A 17,425-nucleotide genomic window follows, 5' to 3' on the forward strand; every position below is an offset into this window, starting at 1 on the left:
TCAATGGCTTCCTGTTAATTCTAGAATAGAATTTAAAATTCTTCTTCTTACTTATAAGGTTTTGAATAATCAGGTCCCATCTTATCTTAGGGACCTCGTAGTACCATATCACCCCAATAGAGCGCTTCGCTCTCAGATTGCAGGCTTACTTGTAGTTCCTAGGGTTTGTAAGAGTAGAATGGGAGGCAGAGCCTTCAGCTTTCAGGCTCCTCTCCTGTGGAACCAGCTCCCAATTCAAATCAGGGAGACAGACACCCTCTCTACTTTTAAGATTAGGCTTAAAACTTTCCTTTTTGCTAAAGCTTATAGTTAGGGCTGGATCAGGTGACCCTGAACCATCCCTTAGTTATGCTGCTATAGACGTAGACTGCTGGGGGGTTCCCATGATGCACTGTTTCTTTCTCTTTTTGCTCTGTATGCACCACTCTGCATTTAATCATTAGTGATCGATCTCTGCTCCCCTCCACAGCATGTCTTTTTCCTGGTTCTCTCCCTCAGCCCCAACCAGTCCCAGCAGAAGACTGCCCCTCCCTGAGCCTGGTTCTGCTGGAGGTTTCTTCCTGTTAAAAGGGAGTTTTTCCTTCCCACTGTCGCCAAGTGCTTGCTCACAGGGGGTCGTTTTGACCTTTGGGGTTTTTACGTAATTATTGTATGGCCTTGCCTTACAATATAAAGCGCCTTGGGGCAACTGTTTGTTGTGATTTGGCGCTATATAAAAAAATTGATTGATTGATTGAATGGAGCAAGGGGGGAGGGCCGCTCCTCAGACTGTAAGGAGCCAAAGTGGGCCAAAGTTTGATGAAAGCTGCTTTAGGAGCAGCACAGAACAGTCAAAAAAACAATAGAAGTAGAAGTTTGTGATGTAACCTTTGTGTAATAGCAGACAGAAATTGCTTTGAGATGACAAAAAAAAAAGCACATAGACCATTTTGTATATATTGTTCAAAATGTGCATTTGTGTTTATTGTTTGAACCTTTTTGTTGTACAGTCTTTCACACAAGACCTGAAATTACCTTTATAAAGTGTCAAAACAGTTTATTATAGTTTGCTGTGTGTTTTGCATAAATGTGTGTGGAAAATTATTTCCACTTTTGTCTTTCTTATTTTTGATTGTAAACCTTTATTACACTTATAAAACACAACAAAAGCATATATATTATGAAAGCACAGGTTAACCTGAAGGAGACATCAAACTTGATTGTAGGATGCACAGAGAACTGTTAACAGCAATAATAAAACATTTATGCCAGGTGAATGAACTGTCCAAAAAATGCCCACAGACCCTAAGCACTAAGTTTAAAGAAGTCCGTTATCCGAATTGAGGCAAGTGGAGGGGGGAGGGAATGGCACATGCTTCAGTCCTGTGAAAAGCAGTTTCTTGTCTTTGTGAGTTGAGATAAGAAACAGCCAAATGATCCCCAGGCCAAAGAAATTCCTCTGGAGGAAAACAGTTGGGCAGTTTGACCTTCTGGCTTGATAAGCCTGTACTGTTATGGTTTGAGCAGTGAAAAACACTTTTTAACAGTTCCACTTGAACAACCAAATCCCAATTATGAATTAAGAATATTCCTAATTATGAATTAAGACTATTCACCGGCCTCTGAAATCTTCAACTTCAACTGCAAGGCATGCATCTGCTCCAAGATGTCATCCAATTTGCGTCTGAGTTCAAGAGTCATTGCAGTCTGAGAATGCACTGCCTTGCCAACCTCGTTAATCATGATGGACAAGTGAGGGGCCGTGGTTCTTGATGCCGCTGTCTTGCCAATTTTCCGGTAGATCAGGGCAGCACATAAGCCAAAAAGTACCAGCTCTGCTACCATAAGACCAAAAATAAATAAATCCTCGACGTCCTCAACGGAGAAGGGTGCCAAGCATGCCACACGCCAGGAACTCCAGGAGTCGAGAACATAGCCCGCAGGATACGTTCTATCTGAGCAGGTAGGATCCCCCGGTCCTGACCTTCTTGTAGAAAAAATGGTGTCAATAGCATTCAGAGACCAGATGATCAATTCCACGGTTAATCCAATAGTAGTCCAATAGATCCAGAATCCAATATAATTTGAGGAATTCACAGTCTGGTGAAGTAGGGATTTGAAGGTCAAAGCAGAGAACAGAGATAAGGGAGAGTGGAGGAGATGTGACCGCCCTCGTTGGAGTCCCAAGCTGAAAAAAATGGGGCACAGTTGCAGAGCTTGCAGTTTGGGTCCTGTCGGCTCTGGTAGACTTTTGCCTCTATGGATCTGGTGCTTAGGGCTTGGTCTTGTGCTGCCATGATCAAAGTCTCTGTGCTGTCCTTTAGGCCTGTCTTTTCTAGCCACTGGTAGGTCTTCTTGATGTCATGGAGAGGCTTGGTCTTCCATGATACCTGGTCCTCCTGTTCCTTATCACCATCTGTCTTCAGCTGGCTGAGGCATTCTTGTAGCAGCTGATCGGGGGGGGGGGGGCATCTTTCTGATGTATTCATGGATGCTCTTTGTCTCATCCTGGATTGTGGCTCACACAATGTGTCCCTTGTCTGGAGCAGAGCAGAATGGACGGTCCTCCACACTCCTCAACACAGCTACAGGTGGGCCTGAACAGAGGGAACTGCCAGATCCATTTCTTGGGCTGGGAACAGAGGAGGTTGATAACCCAACTAGCATTTGAATGGTGAAAGTCCTGTGGCTGAGCTCACCTGAGTATTATGTACATATTCCACCCACAGCAGCTGAGTGCTCCATGAAGACGGGTGAGAGGACGTGACACACTGGAGGGTGGACTCGAGCTCTTGATTAGCCCGTTCCACCTGGCCATTGGTCTGAGGATGAAAACCAGATGAGAGACTGACTGAGGCCCCAGCGCTTAGCAGAAGTTCTTCCAGACTTGTGAAGTGAACTAGGGTCCTTGGTCTGACACGATATCCAATGGGAAGCCATGCAGCTGAAACACATGGTGAAGTAGGAGATTGGCAGTCTCCTGGGCAGAAGGCAGCTTGGGCAGGCCCACAAAGTGTGCTACCTTGGAGAATTGGTTCATGACTGTTCATGTCCTTTGAGGTGGGGAGTTCAGTGATGAAGTCTGGCAGATGTGCGACCAGGGATGACACAGAGTGGGCAGAGGACAGAGGAGTCCGTACAGGATGGGAGGTCTTGCCCCTAGCGCAGATGGTGCAAGCCTTGATGTAGTCCCGCACATCTGCCTGGACTGAGGACCACCAGAAGTGCTGTTGGAGCACTGGAGAAGGTTGAGTGTTATTTGAGTTCTGGGATGACAGGCAAAGTTGGAGTTGTGGATGAACTACTGAACAGCAGACCGAGCAGGAGGTGACAAGAGCTGCTTGGTAGGTACTTCTCCAGGATCGGGGTAGTTGTTCTGGGTCTCTCAGACGACCCTATCAGTGTCAATGATTCTGATGGTAGAACTGGCTAAACAGAGCATCTGGCTTAGCATTTTTAGAACCGGGTCTGTAAGTGATGGAAAATTTTAATCGTCCGAAAAATAGCGACCACATGGCCTGTCTAGAATTAAATTGTTTAGCTGGTAGAATATATGCCAGGTTCTTGTGATTGGCCCAAATAATGAAAGAATGAAACAGACGTACCTTCAAGCCAGTGTCTCCACTCTTCTAGTGCCTCCTTAACTGCCAGAAGTTTGTGGTTCCCCACTTCATAATTCCGCTCAGTGGGAGACAGGCTGTCAGCGGTAACTATATTTCAAAATGTGGGAACTTATACACTTTGTTAGAACTTGTTCAACAAACATCTGAATTTGTATGTCCACATTTTCACTTGTATTAAGTAGTTACACGTAAATTTAATTTGAAGTCACAGGGGGAAAGAAAAGCTTTTAGAAAAAAATCTGACTTTGTAAAATGTGTACTACTGGTTTCATGTGGTGGAAAATAGTCACAAATGTGAGATTGATAATTGTGTAAATATAGTTATGCTTTTTTGTGGCCATTTCTGCTGGTGCATAGTATGTTTTATTCCATTGAAAAAATATTGAATGGTTGAATTGTTTACAGCACTGTTTACGGTGCGGGTGGAGAGCTGTTGACCCTGACTGGGGATGTTGTCGGGCGGTGGAAGGAGTATTTTGAGGATCTCCTCAATCCCATCATCACATCTTCCGAAGAAGAGGCAGAGACTGGGGACTCAGAGGCGGACTCATCCATTACCCATGCCGAAGTCACCGAGGTGGTTAGAAAGCTCCTCGGTGGCAAGGCTCCTGGGGTGGTTGAAATCCGTCCTGAGTACCTTAAGTCTCTGGATGTTGTGGGACTGTCTTGGCTGACACGCCTCTGCAACATCGCGTGGAGATCGGGGACAGTGCCTCTGGATTGGCAGACTGGGGTGGTGGTCCCTCTGTTTAAGAAGGGGGACCGGAGGGTGTGTTCCAACTATAGGGGGATCACACTCCTCAGCCTCCCCGGTAAGGTCTATTCCAGAGTACTGGAGACGAGAATTCGACCGATGGTCGAACCTCGGATTCAGGAGGAGCAGTGTGGTTTTCGTCCTGGTCGCGGCACACTGGCCCAGCTCTACACGCTCCATCGGGTGCTCGAGGGTTCATGGGAGTTCGCCCAACCAGTCTACATGTGTTTTGTGGATCTGGAGAAGGCGTTCGACTGTGTCCCTCGGGGCACCCTGTGGGGAGTGCTCCAGGAGTACAGGGTCCGGGGTCCTTTGCTAAGGGCTATCCGGTCCCTGTACGACCGCAGCAGGAGCTTGGTTTGCATTGCCGGTAGTAAGTCAAACCTGTTTCCAGTGCACGTTGGCCTCCGCCAGGGCTGCCCTTTGTCACCAGTTCTGTTCATTATTTTTATGGACAGAATTTCTAGGCGCAGCCAGGGTGTGGAGGGGGTCTGGTTTGGGAACCACAGAATCTCGTCTCTGCTGTTTGCGGACGATGTGGTTCTGTTGGCTTCGTCAAATCAGGACCTTCAGCATGCACTGGGGAGGTTTGCAGCCGAGTGTGAAGCGTCCGGGATGAGAATCAGCACCTCCAAATCCGAGGCCATGGTTCTCGACCGGAAAAAAGTGCTTTGCTTTAAGTATCTCGGGGTCTTGTTCACAAGTGAGGGACGGATGGAGCGTGAGATCGATAGACGGATCGATGCAGCATCTGCAGTGATGTAGTCGCTGTATCGGACCGTCATGGTGAACAGAGAGCTGAGTAGGGGGGCAAAGCTCTCGATTTACGATGGATCTACGTTCTGATCCTCACCTATGGTCATGAGATTTGGCTCATGACCGAAAGAACGAGATCGCGAGTACAAGCGGCCGAGATGAGTTTTCTCCGCAGGGTGGCTGGGCGCTCCCTTAGAGATAGGGTGAGGAGCTCAGTCACTCGGGAGGAGCTCTGAGTCGAGCCGCTGCTCCTCCACGTCGAAAGGAGTCAGTTGAGGTGGCTTGGGCATCTTTTCCGGATGCCCCCTGGACGCCTCGCTGGAGAAGTCTTCCGGGCACGTCCCATTGGGAGGAGGTCCCGGGGAAGACCCAGGACATGCTGGAGGGACTACATCTCTCAGCTGGCTTGGGAATGCCTTGGGGTTCCCCCGGAGGAGCTGGGGGAGGTGTGTGTGGATCGGGAGGTCTGGGCGGCTTTGCTTGAGCTGCTGCCCCCGCAACCCGACTCCGGATAAAGCAGAAGAAAATGGATGGATGGATGGATAGATGGATGGATGGATGGATGGATGAATTGTGATCTTAACACACATTATGTTGGAAAAATATTACTCCTGCAGCTGCAGTGTTTGTCTCGAGAAGCAAAATGCACGTGAAATCCCCACAAGCAGCTCCGAGGAAAAAATGTTCTTTGTAGAGCCCGACCGATATGGATTTTTTGAGGCCGATGCCGATAACAATATTTGGAAGAAAAAAAAAAAACAGCCGATATTATTTATTAATTTATTTATTTTAATGAATAAAATGTTCTTTTTTGGACCCTTAACAAAAAAAGGTATGAGCTAAAAGCTGAAGCTTTGTCCTCATATTGATTAACTTTATAACAGAGAAGAATTTTCAAGTTCAAAAAATGCAAAAATGCAATTGGAACAGTTAGGGGGCTATTCAAATGGGCCAACTAGTACGATATCACTCCTGAAAATGATCTTTGCCATATCACGTCTGCCCTACGATTGGATTTTGGAAAGCCATGTGACAGAGAACCAATTCCAATTGGACACATTGCGCACGTTATCACACATCTTATATGAGGAGTACCAAGATGGCCGATGGTGGATCGAAAGGCTGCGGAGTTAACTTTTCAGCAAAAAAAAAAGGAAGTTTCTATCTCATATCATTAAAAAGTTATTTATAATTTAGTAAAGCTTGGTCTTAGCTGTCGTATACGATGGCGTTGGCCCCAGAGGGTTAATGGTGAATGGCAGTAATTCCCAGAACCCTTCCGGACGACCAGTGAATCTGAATGTTTCAACCTTTTAGCAGTAAACGAAAGTTTTTCATGCTAGAAATAAGGTCTTAATAAAAACGTGGGCTTAATAAAAAGTGTGACCGATGCAATGAAGCACATTTGACACATTACTACATAAACTGAGTTAATCAAACTGAGTTGAACTGAAACGGGAGAACGGGGTGGGGTGAATGTAATCGCAGCGTTATTACAAACAACATCCTTATAAACTTACTTGTATGCTTTTGTCAGTCGATCAGTGCAGTGTGACGTGAACTGCCGGGGCTGGTGATAACACATTTAAGCAGGGGTGTAAGCAGCTCTCAGTTGAATGGAGTCAGAGCTCCATCTGCTGTACAAACGGTACAAGGACATTTTATATTGCCGACACAAACATTATTTCAGTAACTGTTCTGTTTATGAGAAATTATCGGCGTTCTATCGGCAAAATTTCGGCCGATAGTGAGTACTTTGAAAAGGGCTTATATCGGCCGATAATATCGGCCGGCCGATATATTGGTCGGGCTCTAGTTCTTTGTCAGTGTCTGAAAGTTTGAATGAGACAGACACTTCAAAAGTGAATAGAGAAAATAACATGACATTATATTAGGTGATCAGCCTGACAGGTTTGAGACAAATTAATCTGAAGCAGACTACAAAGGGAGCAGATATAGCAAAAACTGTGGTCAAGGTGCAGGTGATGTGAATGGAATGCCCTATAACAACCTAATATTATCATATATCATAGTATTTATATTTATTAAATTAAATATTAATTATTATTATCTCTTGCTGATGCATTGCTGAGCCGGTAACATAGATTTACATTTACACTACCTGGCTATACCTGCCCGCAGTAACGTGCGCTGTGCATAAACTGATGACGTCATACCGCGCAGCCCAAGAACTGTCCGCAGACAAAAAGATGAAAAGGCGAGAAGTGTGTGTTGGTCCCAATATGGATATTACAGATGATTTTCTCATAGATAGTCTGACAATGAACAGCAGCCAAAGCAGCCAGCTTGATGAGGACGCCCCGACGAATTTGGAGAGCAGCGCGGTACCAGCCAACACGAAAAAAGTTAAAGTGAGCCAACTTTTTATGTACGCATTTACTGCGTGTCGTGCGTTTTGAAATGACATTAAATATTGTTAACCCTCTGGGACCGACGCCATTGTATACAACGGCTGAGACCAAGCTTTACTAAATTATAAATAACTTTTTAATGATATGAGACAGAAACTTTTTTTTTTTTTTTGCTGAAAAGTTAACTCCGCGGACTTTCAAGCCAGCTGTCAGCCATCTTTGTACTCCTCATAGAAGCTGTGTGATGACGTGGACAATGTGAGTGTCCAATTGGAATTGGTTCACCATCACATGGTTTTCCAAAATCCAACCTTAGGGCAGATTCACCTCACGTGATAAACCAAAGATCGATTTTAGGAGTCATGTGTTACTAGTTGGCCCGTTTGAATAGCCATCTAGCTGCTTGCTCCAATGCGCCCTGCGCCATTACGCACAGCGATCAGTGAACGTGAGCAGAGGGAGCAGACGGAGGGCCTCTGGCGACAATCTCACGTGCTCAAACACAGAGTGTGTGAGTTTTAGAGATGCTCCACTCTTCATTACCTGTGAATGTTATTGAATAAGCCTGTGGCAAGCTGTCTCGCTCCGGCATAAAGCACTGTTTACATATCAATGGAGCAAGGGGGAGGGGCCGCTCCTCAGAGTGTAAATGGGCCAAAGTGTCAAAGCTGCTTTCAGAACAGGACAGAACACTCCAAAACACAGTAGAAGTAGCAGAACGCATTGACCATTTTGTATATATATTGTTCAAAATGTGCATTTGTGTTTATTGTTTGAACCTTTTTGTTGTACAGTCTTTCACACAAGAGCCCAAATTACCTATATAGAGTGTCAAAACAGTTGTTTATTATAGTTTGCTGTGTGTTTTAAATAAATGTGGAAAATTATATTCCGCTGTACTTTTTCCTTTCTTATTTCTGATTGTAAACCTTTATTACACTTATAAAACACAACTATGGCATATATATTCTGAAAGTACAGGTTGTCCTGAAAAAAGAGACATAAAACTTGATTGTGGGATGCAGGGAGAGCTGTTAACAGCAATTAAAAAAAAACATTTATGCCATGTGAGTGAACTGTCCAAAAAATGCCCTCAGACCCCAGAGGGTTAATGTGATTCCACATGTTGTGTATCTCAGTAAGTGATAATAATGCAAATATCCTGCAGTTGTCATGCGGTATGCATTTTCAGAGTACCTCTGTCCATGCCCAGTTGCCCAAAATGACCGATATTCACCCGAGTTAGACAAGGGTGAAAATCTGTCATTTTGGGCATGGACGTCGGGCCTCTGAAAATGCATACCGCCCTCCAAAAGCATGTTATTATATTAATATTATCCATAAAATCATAGGATTTTGTCAGTATTAATGTAACACTAGATTATGCACAAGCACATAGGGTTTTTATTTTCAATCTTAGTTTTTTAAACAAATCCTGTCTGTACAAGCGCTCTGTAAAAATATCTCCATCTACATGAAAAGCAACAGTGATTGGGGAACACTGATGGACCGACGCTGTGCTATCCTGTTGCAAACAGTGCCTCAGAGCAAGGCTCCTCCATCCCCAACCACACTCTCTGGCTTTCCATGTGGACAACACGATCCCAGTGCACATGGTCAGTGCAGGGACATCAGAGATCAGAGAGCCTACCCCAGAGCGGGGCATTGCCGCAAATGAAATACGGTGCACTGTGGACGAAATGTGGCAGATGGAGGCCGGCAGGTGTGATGGTTGACTGCTCTTTATCTTTATGTATATCATAGCCCAGCACAAGTCTGTAAGGCAGAGGTTTCTGCATACACCTGTGTGTGTGTCATGTGTGTCTGGATCTGACCTCAATAATTTACGAGTCATGTTTCTTCCATTTCAGATGAAAACATGGGTCCTTCCATGAAGTGATTCACAGACTCACGTTCCAAATATTCATTTTGTAACTTTCCTACATTGGATGTAATGCAGATATTCTGCCTGTTGTCGCTTTGATTTGAGCACCCGCCACAATGCGCCTACGAAGCATATTTCCATGCTAAGGCCTAATGTTCTTATCAGTATCAGAGGTGCCAGTGCTTCAGGAGGAGCAAAGTGAAGACTTCTGGAGTGATGTGACGTGCACCTTGCTGTTTCAGCGGGAAGTCAGAAGGCAGAATTTGCACGGGAAATTTATAGCATGTCTAGTTATAGCATTTTTAGTGTATTATTTGGGACTAAGTACATTATGTACAATCTTGTTATGTAAAGCATAACAAACCATATCTGTTCCACTTTAAAAGGACTGTCAGGTGCCACTCTGACTTTTGGTATTACACACATTTACATTACAACATATCCATGCCTCATGAGCATGTTACATCCAACCCCTTTGTACACAGCACCTGGTTTATACTGTTTTCCTGTGCTTAAGTAGCAGTGTGCACTTGGACATGCCTCAAATTGGTTTGCACCTTCTGTGACATTGTTTTTACCCTTGTGTCAAGATGGAGCCCATTCAGTGTCCCTCCCCTCATCTTCAACTTTCCTACTTCTGCTTGATCTCCTTTTGCTTCTTAAAAACAATCATGTCAAGAACAGCCATGTTGCAGGGATCCTGTTGGAAAATTAAAACCTGTACTCTTCATTTTAAACTGATTTTTTTAACACCAGATTGTGACCACTGACAAGTGAAGAGAGTAAGATTAATTATCTTGTTATAAATGGCACCTGTCAGTGGGAGGTAGCAAGTCAACATTTTGTTCTCAGTTTTGTTGTTTCTGCTGTTGTTGTGTATGTCGTGTGCCCTGGTCCTCGCTTCCTGTGTGTGGTGTGTCTCCCCTTGTCCGTGCTGTGCACCTGCGTGTGTTTGGTTTCCTCCTTGGTGTCTTGTACAACCCAAATTCCAATGAAGTTGGGACATTGTGTAAAATGTAAATAAACACAGAATACAATGATTTGCAAATCCTCTTCAACCTATATTCAATTGAATACACCACAAAGACAAGATATTTAATGTTCAAACTGATAAACTTTATTGTTTTAGTGCTAATATTTGCTCATTTTGAAATGGATGCCTGCAACATGTTTCAAAAAAGCTGGGACAGTGGTATGTTTACCACTGTGTTACATCACCTTTCCTTCTAACAACACTCAATAAGCATTTGGGAACTGAGGACATTCATTGTTGAAGCATGCTGAAATAAGCAGGGATGGCAGCATGTGTTGCTCCAAAACCTGGATGTAACTTTTAGCATTGATGGTGCCATCACAGATGTGTAAGTTGCCCATGCCATGGGCACGAACACACCCCCATACCATCACAGATGCTGGCTTTTGAACTTTGCGGTGGTAACAATCTAGATGGTCTTTTCCTTCTTTTGTCCGGAGGACACGACGTCCATGATTTCCAAAAACAATTTGAAATGTGGACTCATCAGACCACAGCACACTTTTCCACTTTGTGTCCGTCCATTTCAAATGAGCTCGTGCCCAGAGAAGGCTGCAGTGTTTCTGGATGTTGTTGATGTATGGCTTTTGCTTTGCATGGTAGTTTTAACTTGCACTTGTAGATGTAGCGATGAACTGTGTTAACTGACAATGGTTTTCTGAAGTGTTCTGAGCCCATGCGGTAAGATCCTTTACACAATGATGTCGGTTTTTAATACAGTGTCGCCTGAGGGATCGAAGGTCATGGGCATTCAATGTTGGTTTTCGCCCTTGCCACTTACGTGTAGAAAGTTCTCCAGATTCTCTGAACCTTCTGATTATATTATGGACTGTAGATGATGGAATCCCTAAATTCCTTGCAATTGAACATTGAGAAACATTGTTCTTAAACTGCTGGACTATTTTTTTCACACAGTTGCCCACAAAGTGTGATCCTTGCCCCATCTTTGCTTGTGAATAGCTGAGCCTTTTGGGGATGCTCCTTTTATACCCATTCATGACACTCACTTGTTTCCAGTTAACATGTTCACCTGTGGAATGTTCCAAAGGTGTTCAGGTGTTCTTTGAGCATTCATCAACTTTCCCAGTCTTTTGTTGCCCCGCCCCAGCTTTTTTGAAATGTGTTGCAGGCATCCATTTCAAAATGAGTAAATATTTGCACAAAAACACTAAAGTTTATCAGTTTGAACATTAAATATCTTGTCTTTGTGGTGTATTCAATTGAGTATAGGTTGAACAGGATTTGCAAATCATTGTATTCTTTTCACACAACATTCCAGCTCCATTGGAATTGGGGTTGTAGATGTGAGTGTGTGTCTGCTATTCTTCTCCCTGTATCCTGCGTGTGTAGACATGTCATGTTCATGACCTCCATTCCCCCTGTGTCTATGTGTGTGTGCCGATTGCCCCCCTGCATCCTGCGTGTGTGTGTGCATGTGTGTTTGTCCTCTCTGACGTGTGGATGTGTGTCTCCCCCATGTGGGTGGTATACGGTTCTGGTCTGGTTCATGATCCTGTGTGTCATGGTCAGTTTATATGCGCGGTTATTATGTTGAATTCCACATGTTGTTTCTTGGTATTCTGGATTTAGTTTTTTGTCATTGTTTTGTGCTGTTTGTCATTTAGGTGTGATCACTTTGTTATTGCTTTCTTGGTTGTTCTTATTTGTGTTTATTCTGCTGCACTCACCTCTTAGTTATTTATTTCCATATGGTTATTTCTCTCTGTTGGTTTGGTTAGTGTTATTCATTTTGTCCACTTCCCCTTTATAATCTGTGGTATTATCACCGGTTTTCTTTGTTTCATTCTGTCACTTTATCCTCCGTTTATTTTCCACGTGTGTTCCTGTTTCCTGTCTGTGCTTTCTACACACCTGTGTCATTAGTTGTTCCTTTATTTTAACATACCTGCCAACGTTTGAATTTACCAATGTGGGGCACCCACACGTGGCCGCGACTGCCAACTGTGCAAAGCATAACTAGGGTATCCGGGGACATGCCCGTGTGCATGGGACTAATGGGAATCGAACACACACTCATGCGGGAGGGGGACATGGGGGTAAATACCGGGACTGTCCTTCCCAATGCGGGACGGTTGGCAGCTCTGATTTTAGCACACCTGTTCTGTTGTTTGGCTTGGTGGTTCATTGTATGGATGTGTTCCGTTGACCAGCTCCGTGCTTTTCTGAGTATGTGTTTTTGTGACCTCTGAGTAATTCCATTATTTCAGTTTATTTTTGCTCTTTGTACCTCGTGGTAGTTGCTGTGCCTTCTTCTCCACTCGTCAAGATTATACTTTGTACGCTGTGCTGTATAGACTGTTTGTTGGACTGATCAAACTGAACACTGTAAATAAACCACAGAGTGTTGTCACAACTCCAGAGCGTCTATGTCTGCATATTTGGGTTTGTCTAATACCACTTACTATAGCAGGTCAGGACCTACCAAAAGTGGTCCAAGGCAGGAAAACAGGTGAACAGTCTAATCAAGCATCTGTGGGATGTGCTGGACAAACAAGTCCAACTGATTGAGACCCCACCTCGCAATGTAGACGTATTAAATAATCTTCTGCCCTTCTTGGTGCCAGATACCACAGCACACCTTCAGACATTGAATCCATGATGGGTCAGGGCTGTTTTGGTGGCAAAAGGATGATGTAAACAATATTAGGCAGGTGGTCAAAATTTTATGGCTAATACGGCACCTCAGTCTCGTTTGAACCCTGCGTGATATCGCAGGATTTGACCGCACTTACGGGGACCTGTGCTCCTGTTGCGCAATATATACACAGCATAACTTCACACGGATAAATGGTGTACTGTTTTGTTTTTCGGCTGCAATCACCGAAGCAGTCGCGAAAAGTATTTTTTTGTTTTGGTTCTCAGTGGAGAAGAAAAGACGAGGCGAATGGAAGACATGAGGTGTTAGCCTCCACAGCTAACCAGAGTAGCTGCGTTCTCTTGCCTGAAAAACCACCTCAACACATGTCCACTTTCCACCACATTGTTCACTTTTTTTAGAGTGTAAAAAACACGTAAAAAATGCCGTGACTGGTCCCCCGGAAGTAGAGAAATGATGTCATATGCGCCATATTTTACCCCTTTAGCGCCTGCCCTCAAACGAGAGTGCGCTGCCCAGTTGGTGTATATTTTTGCGGCAGCCTTCCATCATTCATAACATCATGTGATTGTATGAGGACACTATAGACCTCATCTGATACATAATGCTAAAGCTGGTAGTGTTGCCAAAAGTGTCTAAGATTTCTTCAGTTCTGTGAGCACAACTGGATACTAACACAGCTCAGATATGCTTTCACGCAGGTGGTTCCTATCTTTCCTTGACTCGTGTTTTGTTCTGTCTTTCAGCCATCATCAACCCTAAGCAGGCCAAAGACAACAAGAGCTTCAACTTTGATTACTCCTACTGGTCCCACACCTCGGTAATTCTTTCTGGACTCCCACAGTGCAAATGATGTACAGCAGCTAAACAAAGACACACACACACTTTTAAACACTGACTAATGTTGTGTGTACGCACAACCTAACAGATAGCATGAATGTTTAATGGAAACCACAACATTATCAACATCTGCATTTTTTACTGGGGAACATGAGAGACAGTTAATGCTTTGCGTGCTGTCTGTGCTATGTTTATTAGATATTTAATGATTTATGTAACTCATTTTGTCTACAGCCTGAGGACATGAATTATGCCTCTCAGATGAAAGTATACAAAGACATTGGAGAGGAAATGTTGGTCCACGCCTTTGAGGGCTACAATGTCTGCATCTTTGCGTATGGACAGACAGGCGCTGGCAAGTCCTACACCATGATGGGGAAGCAGGATGTCAAAGATCAGCAAGGAATCATTCCTCTGGTACATTATTAACATTTGTTGTGAGATATGAATAAATTCTTAGATGTAATGATGCTGAAATAATTACATGATTCTCTTTCCTTTCAGCTGTGTGAAGATCTTTTCACAAAGATAAATGACAATACAGACAACAGCACGTCTTACTCTGTGGAGGTGAGATTGGACGGCTTTGATCATTGTCTCTTGCATGTACAGTGTGCCGGAAATAACCACGTCATGAAATTCCTGACAATATTTTGAATATGCCTAGGTAAGCTACATGGAAATTTACTGCGAACGCGTGCGTGACCTGCTGAACCCCAAAAATAAAGGCAACCTGCGTGTACGAGAGCATCCTCTGATGGGCCCCTATGTGGAGGACCTGTCGAAGCTGGCTGTCACATCCTATAATGACATTCAGGATCTGATGGACTCAGGCAATAAAGCCAGGTTTGTCCACTTTTTCCCCTTTATTATGATACCCAGGGCCTAGAATTGTGCAGGCATATTTAAGAATGGGTCTGTTACCAATTATTTTCTTGGCTGTTGACAGAGAATTTAAGCCAGCTGTTGAATTTTGTAGACATGTACTCTGTAAATTGCAGTGAGTGACAACAGTGTGACACAATAACACAAAAATAATAAATGTTGTCATCTTACCAGATTGAAATGCCACATAATGAGTCGGGGGTCTAGTACCGGATCACAGTATTATTGAAGTACAGGTATGATATTCAGTACGGGCACCGGTAATCTAAACCCATCTAATTATTTTTGATATATCAGCGCAGGATGTGATAAGTTGTTACTCCTGTTTCTGCAGATGCTCCGAAAAACAGTTTTCGTCTTCTTGCTGTGTGTCTTACTACAGTGGCAACGCAACGGATGAGAGCAACACATCCGCAGCAAATTTTACAAATGTTTTTACGCTTTGGTTTTCTTTCAACATTTGTGCACGTCCTCTGCCTGTGTTAGCATGGCTACAACAGCAGAAGCTTACAAACAGTGCAACTCACCTGTGGCAAAGACAGCTTCCCTTTTTTCAAATATGCCCAAAGTCTCTTTCTGAGATAAAAGAATGGATAAAACCTTCATATTTGTCAATCAGGTTGCGCTTCTCATATACAGGTGAACTCTGTTAACTCATGTATGCGTAACTTGCATTTCAGCTTTACTCGCGGCCAATTTGTAGACCCTGAAAATTTAAAATATTGTATAAAATATAGTCCCCATCCTTCCTGCTCTGAGACTGTGCAAACCAGGGGCTTAGTCAGATGGAAAAATGGCACCGTAGCCCCCCAGAATACCCAAAGAGTAATGGTCCCCTTTTGAAAGCATTTTTTCATACTACTAATACTACGACTACTACTACTACTACTACTACTACTCTTATTGTGGCAAATAAAATGTTAAATCAGTATTACTCTGGGCTTATGTTTTACTGCAGTTCTGCATAAAGTGGAATTGATGAGCTATATAAAGATATGTTTGCTTAATTAAAATTTTCTGCATAACTATAGTGGGATGTAAATCATTATCCTTTTTTAAAGATAAAAAAATCTGAAAATTTGCAAAAGAAAATACTAGTACAACACACACAGTGGTGGTTCTACACTGAATTACTCCCCAGGCGAGACCCTCTCCGACCTCGACCCCCTCCCCCCCCCAAAAAAAAGACAGAATTTTGCACAAACAGCCATTTTTTATTATTTTTTTACATTTTAGAAGTGCCCCTGCAATTGCAATTGAAATTGACATCAAAAGACCACAGGCTACAATATAACTCTAATACAAATCATCCATGAATTGCAAATTTGAAGAAACATGCCCTTACATGCTAAATGTCTGTCACTAGACGCTTTATTAATCTGTCTTTCAAGGAGGAATGAATACCGCTTTTATTAAGGTGCATATTTGTCTCAACATTTAGCTCAATATTTAGGTTCATGTTTGTAAAACCACCTAAAATAGTTCTGCATTTTTAAAGGTTTAAAGTGGTCTCACCATTTTCTTACTTATTTCTATCTGTTGTGAACAGTCAGTCATATTGACTATGGTGTAGCACCAAAAGATCATCTTGTTTGACTGTGTGTACCAATCTTAGATTTACGTCCTCTGTGACATTTCTGACATATGAAGACAGACGCCTGTTGTAGATGCCAGTGATTCTGCAGTGCTGACGTTCCTTCTGGCACTGGTTTAATCGTTACAGTTTCTGATGACAGTTCGTCCATTTCTGAGTCCTTGTGATATTTGTTCCTGAATCTTTTTTTTTTTTCGTGTTTGTAAGTGACCGACCGTTATTTGATCGCACAGAAGTCATGTCACCAGTGATGACATAAAAAGCAGAATGAAATCAGAACTGACTCTGATCTCCGAGCACATACACAAAGGAAGGTAACAGGAAAAATATATAAATTAAACTTGACATGTTCAGTCGGCTCATAAAACAGTAAGGAGCCCAAATCTCACATCAAATAATTTGATTTGACACATTCACCCTTTTCTATGTTCACGTCATCTAGTTCTGTAATCCGGTCCAGCATACCTTGGTTGTTTAAATATTAAACAGAATATACTGTAAAATACAAACCAATTAATTGTATATTTTGTAAATTAGCTATATATTTTGTTGAACAACCAGGTTATGTGGTGAAGGTTAGCAAAAAGTTTTATTAAGTGCATATACGTATGTTGTAATTTTTTAAAAGTGTATACTGCATCACACAAAAAACAAGGTCAGATTCAAGTCACTTCAGCTAGTAATGTGAACGCAGCTCAATTTCTAAACAGACAGGCTGTCCTTTCTGCAAACTTTTTTCCCCGAGTGGATATTTTGTCTTCTCTGGTGAAATTTAAACCCGTTCTTACACTCTGTCTGTTCGCTTTCAAACGCCTGTTCTGGGTGCAGAGTTCTGGTTCTGTGCTGTGTCCTAAGTGGACTTTGCCACCGGACAGCAGGATCCTGCTGAGTGGCACAGCAGAGAAATGGGAGCACTGTAGGTTGATCTGTCCGGAGTCAAAGTGGAGCAAAGCGCAGGGGAGGAGAGCACCAGCTGTCCCAGGGGACAACGCAGGAGACAACCATCGAACCTTTTACACTGGTTCTGTTCTGTGCACCACAGCAAGCAGGGGCGCCTACAGCTGCAGGGAGGAGTGCCAATTTGCTC

General features: G+C 43.3%; 1 protein-coding gene across 1 annotated transcript in view; it reads left to right on the forward strand.

Moving 5' to 3' along the window:
• The window catches only part of kif1aa (kinesin family member 1Aa), a 237,111-nt gene that overhangs the window by 29,633 nt on the left and 190,053 nt on the right, over positions 1–17,425 (forward strand). Inside the window, 4 exon segments of the mRNA XM_034180686.1 lie at positions 13,766–13,839; positions 14,094–14,276; positions 14,364–14,429; positions 14,527–14,705. Coding sequence (XP_034036577.1) covers positions 13,766–13,839; positions 14,094–14,276; positions 14,364–14,429; positions 14,527–14,705 — 502 coding nt within the window.

Source organism: Thalassophryne amazonica, chromosome 10, assembly GCF_902500255.1.
Source record: "Thalassophryne amazonica chromosome 10, fThaAma1.1, whole genome shotgun sequence".
Taxonomy (NCBI): Eukaryota; Metazoa; Chordata; class Actinopteri; order Batrachoidiformes; family Batrachoididae; genus Thalassophryne; species Thalassophryne amazonica.